General features: G+C 38.1%; 1 protein-coding gene across 25 annotated transcripts in view; it reads right to left on the reverse strand.

Annotated features, from left to right (window-relative positions):
* The window catches only part of PPHLN1 (periphilin 1), a 149,428-nt gene that overhangs the window by 132,867 nt on the left and 1,830 nt on the right, over positions 1 to 14,731 (reverse strand). For 13 of the 25 annotated variants that reach the window (XR_013363956.1, XR_013363957.1, XM_077870425.1 and 10 more), the window contains exons 2-3: positions 13,863 to 13,932; positions 2,950 to 2,992 (exon numbers count right to left, since the gene is read on the reverse strand). The exons of 4 other annotated variants lie outside the window; for them this stretch is intronic. Coding sequence is in view for 17 of the 21 variants with exons in the window: in XM_077870425.1 (XP_077726551.1) it covers position 2,950 (1 nt within the window). In the remaining 4 variants the exon portion in view is untranslated. Of the gene's footprint in view, positions 1 to 2,949; positions 2,993 to 4,339; positions 4,454 to 13,831; positions 13,933 to 14,731 lie in introns of all 25 variants that reach the window. 8 more of the 25 variants (XM_077870420.1, XM_077870411.1, XM_077870412.1 and 5 more) reach the window with 5 other exon arrangements.

Genomic DNA, 14,731 nt, shown 5'->3' on the forward strand with positions numbered 1-14,731 from the left:
TAAAGCACTAATGCAGTGCATTATGGAGTCCAGATGAAAACAAGTGTGAGGACAGCCCGGGTGGCTCTGCGGTTTAGCACCTGGCTTCAGCCCAGGGCGTGAAACTGGAGACCCGGGATCGAGTCCCACATCAGGCTCGCTCCCTGTGTGGAGCCTGCTTCTCCCTCTGCCTGTCTCTGCCTCTCTGCGTGTGTGTGTGTGTGTCTCATGAATAAATAAAATCTTTAAAAAAGAAAACAAGTGTGAACAAGGAGAAGAAGGTAAGCAAGACAAGTAAGAGAGATGATGAGCACAGGGTGCAGAAAATACCCTAAAGGTCACTTATATGGGGTTGGAAAACTTTATAAAGGACCAGACTTTTATTTTCAGCCTTGCAGGTACGTCACAGGTCTCTGTCACAACCACTCAATTCTACTGTTATAAAATGAAAGCAGCCAGGGGATCCCTGGGTGGCGCAGCGGTTTGGCGCCTGCCTTTGGCCCGGGGCGCGATCCTGGAGACCCGGGATCGAATCCCACATCGGGCTCCCGGTGCATGGAGCCTGCTTCTCCCTCTGCCTATGTCTCTGCCTCTCTCTCTCTCTCTCTCTCTCTGTGTGACTATCATAAATAATAAAAAAAAATTAAAAATTAAAAAAAAAATGAAAGCAGCCATAAGCAATACATAATAAACGTAGGGGCGTGGTCATATTCCAAAAAATTTTTATTTACAAAAACAGGAAGGCAGTTCATAGGCAGCAGCTCATTAACCACCAGAGTAGATGAGAAATGGTTAACAAGGCAGAACCAAGAGAACACAATGCAGGTTCTAACCCAAGAACTATGAACTATCCTGATATGTAGAAGGATAATCATGAGCGAAAAGTGAAAAATGGGACAAGTACTAAGTCAGGATCTTTGTAATACAAAAAAATTGGGCAACAAGTCCAGACACATAATCTGTAGATTTGTGGAGTAAGAAAATATCTCAGAAAAATACATGTCAAAAGATTTTTGGTGACCCTTTATGATGTAATAACACTAAGAGGGGGAAAAAAAGAAATGACATCCTATTTTGGCAGCAAAAATTCTAACAGTTCAGGCTAAGAAAAAAAGGCTGAAAAATAAGGGTATTTTTTTATACTATCCACAGTATAAACAATCTTAATTTTCCCTATAAAAACAAATCTACAATATTTTCTGATACAAATAGACCCAATAAAATGAACTCAAAGATGCCTAGAAAAATCTTAATTTAAGTTACAAATTAGCTTTTAACATTATACATAAATCAACCTGAATTCCAAGTCCATAATCACACATCATCATGAATGTCATTTCAGGAGCACCTGAATGGCTCAGTCAGTTAAGCATCTGCCTTCAACTTCGGCCATGAACTCAGGATTCCCTCTTCCTCTGCTCCCACCCCCTGCCCTGCATGCTCTCTCTCAGATAAAGAAATAAATAAAATCTTAAAAAAGAGGGAGAATGTTATTTCCAAGTAATCAGTCTTTTAAGTATAAGAACTGATGGAAACTTGAAAAAAAAATTACCAAAATTTCTCCTCCTTTACTGAACCCACCAAAGGTTTCAGTCTAAAAAATAAGTCAGATTTTATCCTACTTGAGAAACAAGAGAAATAATAGCAACCAACTGAAATCAAATCACAGGGGAAAAAATGAACCCAAAAGAAAAATGTACAAATGATATGAAGAAAGTTCACACACACACACAAAAAAATGACTTAATCTTTTGAAAAGATGCTCAACTTTCTTCAAAATAAGGAAGATGAAAACTAAAACTATAATGGAGTTATACCAATTTGCACCCAAAGCTCTGCAAAAAAAAATCAAACTGCTTCGACTAGAGTAAGAAAAGCCAACACTCTCATATATTAATGAAATGAGTATAATTTTAATTTGGTGCAGCAGATTGGGAAAAAATGAGCAAAATCTATTAAATGTTAAATGAACATATGCTTTGACCTGGAAATTCTATTTCTATGTATACTTTGCACAGGTACACAGCAAAGATTGAAAGCAACCTAGAATGTTGGTCAGGAGGGTAGAGATTAAATAAAATGCTGTATATTCATATATAAAGGAACATTATGCAAGCCATTTCAGAGAAAAGTAACCCATATATAATATAGAAGGAATGCCAAGATACACTACTAGGTTAAAAAAAAGGGGGGGTGGGGGATCCCTGGGTGGCTCAGCAGTTTAACGCCTGCCTTCAGCCCAGGGTGTGATCCTGGGGTCCCAGGATTGAGTCTCACATCGGGCTCCCTACATGGAGCTGCTTCCCCCTCTGTGTCTCTGCCTCTATCTCTCATGAATAAATAAATAAATAAAATATTTTTTTAAAAAAAGGTCGATTGATAAGTTGAATACACTACCACTTAAGGAAAATAAAAAAAAATAGGGTATGAATACATATCCATATGTACAGATTATTTCTGGGAGTTTAAGCAAGAGAATGTAACAGTGCCTGACACTGGGAAGAAACGGGTGGCTGGGTATAGGAAGGTGAATATTTATACTGTGTTATGTTTTATACTTTCTATCATCTATAATAAAAATAAGTTACTATTTTTAAAGATCCTGGAAATCATTCACGAAGTATAATGTGTCAGAGCACCTGGCAGGCTCAGGTCGGAGGAACATGTGACTCCTGATCTCAAGATTTCTATTTCAAGTCCCACGTGGGGTGTAGAGATTACTTAAATAAACAATACTTTAAAAAAATTTTTTTAATTAAAAGAAAAATAACATCTCAAGTGATAGCAATAGTTATGAATATAAATTAATGAACTAAAGGAAAACAAGTAAAAATAAGATGGAATTAATTTAAAAAACTACAAGAGTTCTAAGGAAATAATATATAGTTTAACTAGATATAATACTACAATATAAAGTTACTGGTTTCCCACAAAAAAAAAAAAAGTAAGAATAACTACTATACTACTTACTTGAGTCCTTTCAGGAATCAAATTTAAAGTTTTCAACAATCTCCTGTAGGAGGGGGAAAAGTACAGACATAAGGATTTCTGTCTGTATACACCAATCAATGGAGAAAAATAATTAATTCTTCATTACTTGCATAAATAAAACTCTCAAAATAAAAAATAATCACCATTAATAAGCCAAACTCCCTTCAAACACATCTTTAAAAACAGGAGATATTATTTTGACCACCAGAGGCCACCCAAGTTTCATAACAACAACTGAGTTATATTAAAAGAATTCTAGGGATCCTTGGGTGGCTCAGTGGTTGAGCAGCTGCCTTTGGCCTGGGGCGTGATCCTGGGGTCCCGGGATCAATTCCTGCGTTGGGCTCCCTGCATGGAGCCTGCTTCTCCCTCTGTCTGTGTCTCTGCCTCTCTCTGAATGAATGAATAAATAAATAAAATCTTTAAAAAGAAAAAAAAAAGAATTCTAATCCTAACTTTGCCCAAAAGTTGAGAGCTGGGCAGGGCATGTCTCTTCTTAACCTTATCTCTAAAAGAATTACATTTAATGTGTAAGGTAATTTTTATCTAGAATATTAAGAACACTGGCTTTAAAATATCTCATATGTTAAAAAAAATTCTAGCATCCTTAGTCTGGAAATCCCTACAGTTTTATATTGGCAATAAACAGTCCCATGTTCAAGTCATCCCAAAATCAAAGAGAGCATCATCAACTCATCAAAGAATACTAAACTCACTAGGTAAAAATTTGATGGAGAACTTTTTTTTCCGATTTTTTTGAATATCACTGATACCCAACATTACAGTAGTTTCACATGTACAACAATTATACATTATGCTATGCTCACAAGCGTTGCTACCATCTGTCACCATTGTATCACTATTACAAAAATACCATTGACTATATTCTCTATGCTTTTTCCTCCTGTGACTACATTCTAGAACTCAAAGCTTGTATCTCCCACAACAGAGAACTTTTAAAAACTTTCCCTCAAGGGACACCTGAGTAGCTCAGTTAAGGGTCTGCCCTCAGCTTAGGTAGCTGATCCTGCAGTCCTGGGACTGAGCCTTGCGTCAGGCTCCCTGCTCAGCAGGAAGCCTGCTTCCCCCTCTCTCTCTGCTGCTCCTCCTACCACTTGTGATATCTTGCTCATTCTCTTGTGCTCTCTCAAATAAATAAATAAACAAACAAACAAACTTAAGGGAAAAAAAGGTTTTAAAACTTTTCCCCAAAAGAATGAAAGTACACTGAGCAAGCTTCGGTAAAATGAAGACAATAACAAAATAAGCAATGTGCAAAGCATGACGAACACTGCAAATCTATGAACTAGTCTGCAGGGATAGAAGAAACATATCTCAATATCATAAAAGCCATATACAAAAAACTCACAGCGAATATCCTCCTCAATGCGGAAAAACTGACCACCTTTTTCCGTAAGGTCAAGAACACAACAGGGATGTCCACTTTCACCACTGCTGTTCAACACAGTACTGGAAGTCCTAGCTTCAGTAATCGAACAACAAAAAGAAATAAAAGGCATCCAAATTGGCAAGTAGTCAAACTTTCACTCTTCACAGATGACATGATACTCTATGTAGAAAACCCAAAACACTCCCCCCTAAAAATTGCTAGACCTGATATAGAACTCAGCAAAGTCAAAGGATATAAAATCAATGCACAGAAATCAGTTGCATTTCTACACGCTAACAATGAGGCAGAAGAAAGAGAAATTAAGAAATCGATCCCACTTACAACTGCAACAAAAACCTTAAGATACTTAGGAACAGACCTAATCAAAGAGGTAAAGAATCTGTACTCTGAAAATTATCTTTAAAAAAAAAAAAAAAAAGAGAGAGCACCTGGGTGGCTCAGTGGTTGAATGTCTGCCTTTGGGACAGGTCATCATCCTGGCATCCTGGGATGGAATCCTGCATCAGGCTCCCCTCAGGGGTGCCTGCTTCTCCCTCTGCCTATGTTTCTGCCTCTCTCTGTGTCTCTTATGAATAAATAAGTAAAATCTTAAAAAAAATAAAAATAAAAAAGAGCTATAGGCTTGAGTAGATTGATTCTCTGCCATTTTATATGAAATTCAAAGGATAGGAGTGGCTCTCCTAGAAAGATTAAGCTCACCTAATGGCTACACAGAGATTTTGTGCTTACTAGCCAAGTGCGAAAATAAAGCTCCTGATCTAGTTGTCTTTTTCTGCCTGGTAGTGTGCAAGACAACTAACAGAATATTACTGTTATTACCTGAAAATAGAACAACTTTAATCAACCTATGATTTATAGAAGGTTAAAAAAAGTCGCAAAGAAAGTCAAAGTATGTAACTTTGATGAAAACCTAGCAATTGGAAACAAAGTGGCTAGAACAAGGCAAAAAGTAAAAACATAAAAATTCAATAGGACATCTAAAATACACATTATTAAGAAACAAGAGATCAATTCAATTGTGAAAGAGCTGAATATGAACAAATGAATCAAAGAGCTAAAATCTGGAGATACCTCAACAAATGGAAACAGAAAAACACCTAAATAAATGTACATTTATCTAATGGAAAGTTATTTAGTGGGTATATTGGTCAGTTCGGGAAGATGAAAAGTGTTGGATGGTAGTGATGGTTGTACTATAAATATGAAGGTACCTTGAATTGTATACTTAATGGTTAAAATGGTAAATTTTATGTACATTTTAACACACTAAAAAATAAAAAAAAGCATGAATTTATCTGGCAAACTGCCAACTGATTTTGCTGAATGTAACTATCACTTCTGTAGTGTATCAATCTGTATATTGAACTTAATTTCTACTAAAACAAACAGCATCCATGAAATAGCTACACATTGCATTACTGTTACCACAATTTTAATTCCTACAGTTAGTCCTATAACAGTTTTGCATGTTTGACTCCATATTTGATGATGCCCCAGTGGAGTATTCACCTTAGTGGGAGCTACAGAAATCAGTTAAATGTAAAAATGTTTAGTAAATAAATAACTTCTCTTTACCTTAAAAAGTTGATAAATTTTAAAGATCCTAATTTAAATTACTGGTGTTTTATGTAAGTGATGAATTACTAAATTCTATTCCTGAAACCAGTATTACAGTATGTTACCTAACTGAAATTTAAATAAAAATGTGAAACAGGGGCACCTGGGTGACTCAGTTGGTTTAAGCATCTGACTCTTGATTCTGGGGTAGTGAGACCATGCCCTGCATTGGGCTCCATACTGGGCATGGAACCCAGTTGGTATTCTCTCTCCTCCTTTGCACCTCACATGGCTCACACACATGTGCATGTGCACACGCTCCTGAGTGCACTCTCATTCATATATAAATAAATAATAAAATTTCAATTCCTGTACACCTGGTGAATAATTTTATAAAAGAAAATTAGTTTGCAGGGCTCCTGGGTGGCTCACTCAATTAAGCGGCTGCCTTCAGCTTACACCATGACCCCAAGGTCCTGGAATGGAGCCCCACATCAGGCTCCGTGAGCAGTAGGGAGCCTGGTTCTCTCTCTCTCTCCCTCTGCCTGCCACTCCCCCTGCCTGTGCTATTTCTCTGTGTCAAGTAAATAAATAAAATCTTTGAAAAAAAAAAAAGAAAATTAGTTTCCTTTACAAAAGACAATAGTTTAATTGCTTAAGTGTAATACAATGATTAAATATACACATTAGACTATAATCTCCTGTAAAAAGAATTTCATTGTTTAAAGTTACCTCTTCCTGGTGATTCAACTAAAGTATCAGTATCTTACTGGGGTTTTGGGGTTTTTTGTGGGCAGGGGGATGAGCTAAATGGGTAATGGGTACTGAGGAGGGCACTTGCTGTGATGACCCCCAAGTGCTGTATCTAAGTGATGCATCACAAAATCCCACATCTGAAACCAACATTATACTGTATGTTAACTAACCTGAAGTTTTAGTTAAAACTTGGATAAAATTTTTAAAAAGAGAATCATCATCAAGGGGTGCCTGGGTAGCTCAGTTCGTTAAATATCTCACTCTTGATTTCAGCTCAGGTCATAAGCAACACATCAGGTTCCCCACTGGGCAAGGAGCCTACTTAAGAGTCAGTCTCTCTCCCCCTCTGGCCATCACCCCCTCACCCCCTCTCCTGCTCTAAAAAAATAATAACAATAATTTTTAGAAAAGAATCAAGAAAAAAAATGAGCACCCTATGACTAAGAAATACCACCACTGAGTATATATTGTTACAGGATCTGTGTACCAGAGTCAGATAAGGTTGATCACTGCAAAACTTTACATTTCTAGAAAATGTGTACACATTTAAAGTGAAATATCTAGCTACTAAAATACATGTACAGTACTTAAAAGTATAATTTATCAAAACATTTTAATTAAAATACAGACTTTTGTCCCTCATCTATGTGTGGTTAACTCTGGGGCATGAAAACACAAAATGCAGATTTTGTTTTAAACTTTACACATGACTGGTACATTTTATGATTGCTCTTATTTGGAGATCTCTGAGTGGCTCAGCAGTTTAGCGCCTGCATTCAGCCCAGGGCTTGATCCTGGAGTCCCTGGATCGAGTCCCACATCAGGCTCCCTACGTGAAGCCTGCTTCTCTCTCTGCCTGTGTCTCTACACCTCTCTCTCTCTCTCTCTCTCTTTAATGAATAAATAAAATCTTAAAAAAAAAAGTTATGATTGCTCTTATTTTCTCTCTTCTCTGATGGAATTACAATCCTGGCATTATGGCCATCAATATCTTTACACAATCTACAGGTATCTAGTTTGTAATGTACTTTTACCATACCTCTATTCTTTTTACAAAATGGCAGTATCAGAATAAAATGCTTTATTGTTACCTCAATTACTCTTTAGGGGTGCCTGTGTGAGTCAGTCGGTTGAGTGTCTGACTTTTGATTTTAGCTCAAGTCATGATCTCAAGGTCCTGGGATGGAGAGTTGGGTTCCCTGCCAGAGTCTGCTTGGATTCTCTCCCTCTCCCTCTGATCCTCCCCCAACTCTGTGCCCATGCATATATGTGCTCTCTCTCTTTAAAAACAAAATTAGGGATCCCTGGGTGGCGCAGCAGTTTGGCGCCTGCCTTTGGCCCAGGGCGCAATCCTGGAGACCCGGGATCGAATCCCACGTCGGGCTCCCGGTGCATGGAGCCTGCTCCTCCCTCTGCCTATGTCTCTGCCTCTCTCTCTCTCTCTCTCTCTCTCTCTCTCTCTCTGTGTGACTATCATAAATAAATAAAAAAATTTTTTTTTAAATTTTAAAAAATATAAAAATAAAAACAAAATTAAAAAATAAATTACTATATTTTCAGAATAAAGAATATAAAAATAGTAGACACAATATAACACTAAAAAATATATAATAGTGGTATTGCTCACTGATAGGGCACTCTTTCTTTTTTCTTGATTATTCTTTTTAATCCGAATTTTTATTTAAATTCCAGTTAGTTAACATATAGTGTAATGTTGGTTTCATGTATAGGGTTTTGCGATTCATCATCTACATATGACACCTGGTGCTCATCATAGCAAGTGCCTTCCTTAATACCTATCACCCTTTAGCCCACCCCCCTGCCCACAAAAACAAAAGCAAAAACAAAAAACAAACAAACAAACAAAAACCTCAAAAAGATATTGACATTTTACTAAGACTAAATAGAACTTGATTGAACAAATAATTAGCATCCACCAAAAAAAATTTTTTTTAAATATCAAACCGTACCAGTAAGGCCCATGTCAAATTATTAAACATCTTTCATCCTTAAGAAATCTATATACTTAGGGAAACAGGAGTATAAATAGAATATTCCATATGCAACCTTGTACTGTTAGTAAAACAAAACAGAAGACACAGTTTGAGGATTACATACAAACGAAAAGAAAGAATATTGGACTATAAAGAAGGTAAGTCTTAAACTGGATCTTGAATTAAGACAAGAGAAATGGGAAAAGATAATCTTTTCAGCAACCTTCTGATTAGCAGCACATGTTGGTTATGACATCATCGACTTCAGAAACTGACCCATCCCACAACTAGCACCAATCAGCAAAACTTAAGCAAAGATGCTCTCTCACTAAAGTGATTGTGTCACTTACCAGGTAATCACTAATCTCTCATTAGTGGAGTCTCAGTAGTACTCCAGTAAAGTGCTCTGATCCAAAAGGATATGAAAACTGAAGAACAGAACTGAAAAATGGAAGGACCCTCTACACTACAATTAGGGAGAGAACAGAATCAGAATTCACTATACAGAATGTAGGCTTCAGGGCAGCTCCGGTGGCTCAGCGGTTTAGTGCCGCCTTCAGCCCATGGTGTGATCCTGGAGACCCGGGATCTAGTCCCACGTCAGGCTCCCTGCATGGAGCCTGCTTCTCCCTCTGCCTGTGTCTCTGCCTCTCTCTCTCCCTCTGTTTCTCATGAATAAATAAATAAAATCTTTTAAAAAAAAAATGTAGGCTTCATTTAGAAGTTTGCTAATAACTAGTTCAAGATCATAAAACTAACTTGCATTCTCTTATGCCATATTCATTAGAGAATATGTTTAATATACCACCATGGTATATTAAATCCATAAAGAAGTAAGCCTTTCTTTGAGCACTCCAGAGAGCCAACCATTATTATGTTGACTTAGCTGCCAGCTAAGAGAATAGGGAGGGCTGGTATTCTCAGTGAGAGTAGCCTAGAAATTGAGAAAACAGGAAGTCGCAGGCAATAACCTTCTGTCAAACCATTCACACTTGGAATCCACAGGCAAGGCAATAGATATATTTTTTTACCTTACCCCAACTGGTTATAGTAGCAGCTTAGACTGAAGAATAACTAACTGCACACTACTCTCTTTTCAGCTTCCAGTAGTAAATACACTCAGGATAAACACACACACACACACACACACACACACACACTAAATACACTCAGGATAAACACACACACACACACACACACACACACAAGAGGCAGCCTGGGTGGCTCAGTCAGTTAAGCAACTGCCTTCAGCTCAAGACATGATCAGGTCCTAGGATCAGGTCCTAGGATCAGGCCCCACATCGGGCTCCCTGCTTGGCAGGAAGTCTGCTTCTCCCTCTGCTCCTCCTCCCACTTGTGCTCACCTGCTGTCTCTCAAATAAAATAAAATCTTTTTAAAAACAACAACAAAACTGGGCAGCCCGGGTGGCTCAGCGGTTTAGCGCTGCTTTCAGCCCAGGGCCTGATCCTGGAGACCAGGAATCGAGTCCCACATCAGGACTGCATCAGTCCCACATGCAGGCTCCTGCATGGAGCCTACTTGTCCTTCTGCCTGTGTCTCTGCCTCTCTCTCTGTGTGTCTCTCATGAATAAATAAATAACATCTTTAAAAAAAGGAAAGAAAGAAAAACAACAACAAAGCAGAATAAAATAGCTTTTCCTCCTCTCCAAACTCATTCCTTTCACTATTTTCATCAGTAACTATTCTGATAGTGAACCAAGGTTAGTGAATAGCAAAGTCACATATGACAACATACTCTGAATGAGTATTAGGCATTTATTTGCATTGGCAATTCCCCACCTAGAATACTTTTCTCCAGGAATCTGCAGGGTTAACTTCTTTGTCCTTCAATACTACCTTCTTAATGTAACCTATCTACAAGATCCCCCTAAACTTTGCTATTATTTTCATAGCACTAATCATCTAAGATACTATATAACTTATATTTGATGCGTATTATTGGTCCCTCACTATTAAGTATATGAACTATATGAAAGGGATCTCTATGTTCTTCATTGATTAATAAGCACCTAGGACAATTTGCACAACTTGAACATTCCGTGCTCAAAGTTCATAGAGTCAGTTTATTAATGCTGGTAATATGTTCCTTTAGATAAATGACTGCCACATCTCTACTTCTATCCTGACTGTTCAAGAGGACAGCTCACAGACATCTGCAACTCAACATGCCAAAAGTTCTTCATATTTCTCAGAAGCCTGTTTCATCTCCTGTCTTCCCCACTTTAGTCAATGACACCACCAGGTACCCAACAGCCCAAATCAGAAGCCTGAATCATACAAAGACTCAAAACTTTTCATATCTATTTATTAAATCCAGTTATTTCTATCACCTCACTATGTAAATATCAGATGCTCCTCGTCCAGCTATTGGACTCCTCAGTAGTAAAACACTTGGTCTCCCTGCTTCTCACCCTACAAATTGTAGCCAGAATATTCACTCTGATAAGACACCTGATTTAAAAATCCCGGGATCCCTGGGTGGCGCAGCGGTTTAGCGCCTGCCTTTGGCCCAGGGCGCGATCCTGGAGACCCGGGATCGAATCCCACATCAGGCTCCTGGTGCATGGAGCCTGCTTCTCCCTCTGCCTATGTCTCTGCCTCTCTTTCTCTGTGTGTGACTATCATAAATAAATAAAAATTTTAAAAAATAAATAAATAAAAATCTCTGTGGTTCCTCAAATACTGAAGAATGAAGATTCATCCTTAACCTTAAAAAGGCTTATTTATGACCTTGCTTTTGCCTTTCCAGCTTCACCCACACCATTTCCCCAACAGTGTAGCATACTTTTCCTCTGACTACTATATCTTCTTATCTGCCTTTCACCCTCTACTCTTCCTTCAGGATCCAACTTAAATATCAGCTTTTCTTATATTCTCTACAAAGAACAAAGTTGTTCTTTCTCTGGGTTTCTTAAAGCACCCTGCTATAATAGTACTATATAAATAACATCACATGCAATTTACTTTTTTCCTACTCCTCCCAAACTAAACACCACCACAAAGGCAATGACTGTGTACCTCTCTTACTCCCATTGCTTAACAAGTTAAAGGTACTTACTAAATATTGGCCAAATAGACCTATTCATATGACCACCACATGAGCCATTCTGGGGAACCTAAATATTGATTTGTACCTTTTAATTATAGGTCTCCCCTCACTACCTGAAAATTCACCTTATGCTACTTCACTTTTATGAAAGAACTATTTCAGTACCTGTTTTCACCAACCAAAAGAAATCTAAAGATTTTTGCTTTTACAGAGTGTTAATTGACTCTTTCGTTAATGCCATTCAGCTTATGAAAGCTTATGGAGAGTTGGGCCAATCTGTTTTCAAAAAACTTGTAATAAGCACTATTACCTTATAGCTCCCGTGGCTCCTAGATGGCTCACTCTGTGGAGCATGGGATTCTTGATCTCAGGGTTATGAGTCTGAGCCCCACATTGCATGCAGAGATTACTTTAAAAAAAGTAAAATTAAAAAAAAAAAAAAGATTATGGCTCCTACTACATTTCTCATGACATTAATGCCACTTCATTTTTGAGAAGGTTATTAATGAGAATCCTTTAGCTCTAACCCCTATAGCAGTGTTTCAGTTGCACTTTAGAATCATCTGAAGAGCTTTAAAAATACAAATGCTTGGGCCTCATTCTCTGAAGCCCCTGTATATTTGGCCTGGGGTGGAATGCTTTTTTAAAAATCTTAAACTTGGGCACCTGGGTAGCTCAGTCAGTTAAGTGTCTGCCTTCAGCTCAAATCATGATCCCAGGTCCTGGGATGGAGCCCCAAGGCGGGTTCCCTGTTCAGCCTGCTTTTCCCTCTGTCCCTTCCCCTGCTCATGCTCTCTCATTCTCTCTCTCTCAAAATCTTTTTTAAAAAAATCTTAAACTGGGACGCCTGGGTGGCTCAGCGGTTTAGTGCCTGCCTTCGGCCCAGGGTGTGATCCTGGGGTCCTGGGATCGAGTCCCACATCAGGCTCCCTGCATGGAGCCTGCTTCTCCCTCTGCCTGTGTCTCTGCCTCTCTCTCTCTCTCTGTCTCTCTCATGAATAAATAAATATAATATTAAAAAAAAATCTTAAACTCAAATAAATAAATAAATCTTAAACTCATCTCCTTGAGCTCAGTATGAGATCCATTGACCTTAAAGCAAGATAAACATATTACAGACGTCCTAAATTGAAGCAAGAAGCTTTTAAGGACTGACTTCAACCTAGAAGCTAGATAATACTATTCTTTATTGGAAAATGTTTAAAATTCCAGACAACTAAATTAAAAATGAAGTCTAGAACTCCTGAAGATCTATGAAAAAACTGATGCTAATTAAAATGGTCAAAATAAAGCAAAATATCTATTAAAATTAATCACCATTCCATGCTCAGTGAGATAAATGTAGGATATGGTAGTTAAGAAACCCAAGAAATTTTAAATAGAGACTTGAGAAATTATTTAAATGTGGATGAAAGAAAGGTAAAAGAATTATGGAAGATGTGCCTGAGAAAGATGGAACTGATCAGAACGGAAGATTTGTACTGCAGAGGAATGGAAAGTTAGCCTGCACAGGAATTCAACAAGTTTTCATTTCCTCCCCTTTGGTAGATATTATCTCTCTTATTCCAGATAAAGCACAGAGGCTCTGAAAAACTCAGAGCCAAAGCCTGAAACCATTCAGGTTCTGCATGACTTTAAATCCTAAGCCGTTTCCATCATATCACATTGCTTCACAAACATAACAGGCAAATATAGAACACATTTAAAGGCATTAAATGCTAACAACAACAACAAAAAGGCAAGCAACTAGAGGAGAAGCTCACTGCAGGCTTTTAAGTCTAGAAATAAGGTGTGGGGGGAAAAGGTCACTCCAGATTTACCTGGCAGATACAAAACAGATTAAAGGAGAAAGACACTTAAGGGAAAGGAGACAACTGATTGCTTCATAATCACTATCTAACTTACAGTACTATATTCTCTACTAGTTTCATAAATGACTTTTCAGTGCTTTAACAATACCTCTAATATAAGGCCCCACTGTACTGTATTAAAAATACTTAGGGGATTCTTGATTGTTCAATGTAAGTGATTAACTGAAATTATAAAAGTAGACAAAAATACCAGATATTCACCTATATATATGTTTACAAATCGAAATCTTACTTCACATCTGGATAAAGGTCACAATCTTAACTGCTCAGCCTTCCAGTCTCAGCTCTCCTCTCCATTCCACCTTTAAAAAAAGGATACTCAGTTAACTTTGCTAATACATCACCCGTATCTGAGGTTTCCCTAATCAAGAATCCAAATTGTTTCACACCAATTAACTGTAACAAATCCAAACTCCTCTGCCCTCTGTACAACCTATTCTATCCTCTCACCCAAACTCCTATTCTCTCCAGAAAGATCATGCATGTGGACCTCCTCACCGTGCCACAAAGTAACACACACCACTCTAAAGTTGTTTGATGCATCTCCAAAACTAGAGGACCTCTTTTTATTCGCTCTTCCAACTTCAAATCATCCATGAGGACCAAGCTCAAAATCCAGTATTCTCAACAAAGCCCAATTCTAAGCCTTGCCACGCTAAAACAGATTCCAAACCTATGACACATGGCCCAGGGTTCTTTAGATTTTGTGTTCGTTTTGTTTGGGGTAATAAGATGTTATTCTACTGACAACACTTAAAAACTGCGAGATAGCACTTTCCAAAACAGTATTTCCAACTGTTATTGAAAAAAAACTACCTGCTCTGGCAAGACTGGAATCATACTCTCACACAGCCACAATCAGCAGAAGCTAAGCAGCAGCTGACCACCTTCCAAAGGTTCCTACATTTTAAGGTCAGATGATGTCAACTGCTCAGCTTCCGTCGGAGACTGTACCTGCAGCGGTTGCAACCAAAAAAATACCTGACTGCCTATTGGTCACTGGAATTACAAAAATAAACAAGACAAATCACAGCCTGTGCGCCCCCCCCCCCCCCAGCCTCGCTTAGTGCAAAAGGCAAAGACCAGCAATCAATTAGCATA

This window comes from Canis aureus, chromosome 25 (genome assembly GCF_053574225.1).
Source record: "Canis aureus isolate CA01 chromosome 25, VMU_Caureus_v.1.0, whole genome shotgun sequence".
NCBI lineage: Eukaryota > Metazoa > Chordata > Mammalia > Carnivora > Canidae > Canis > Canis aureus.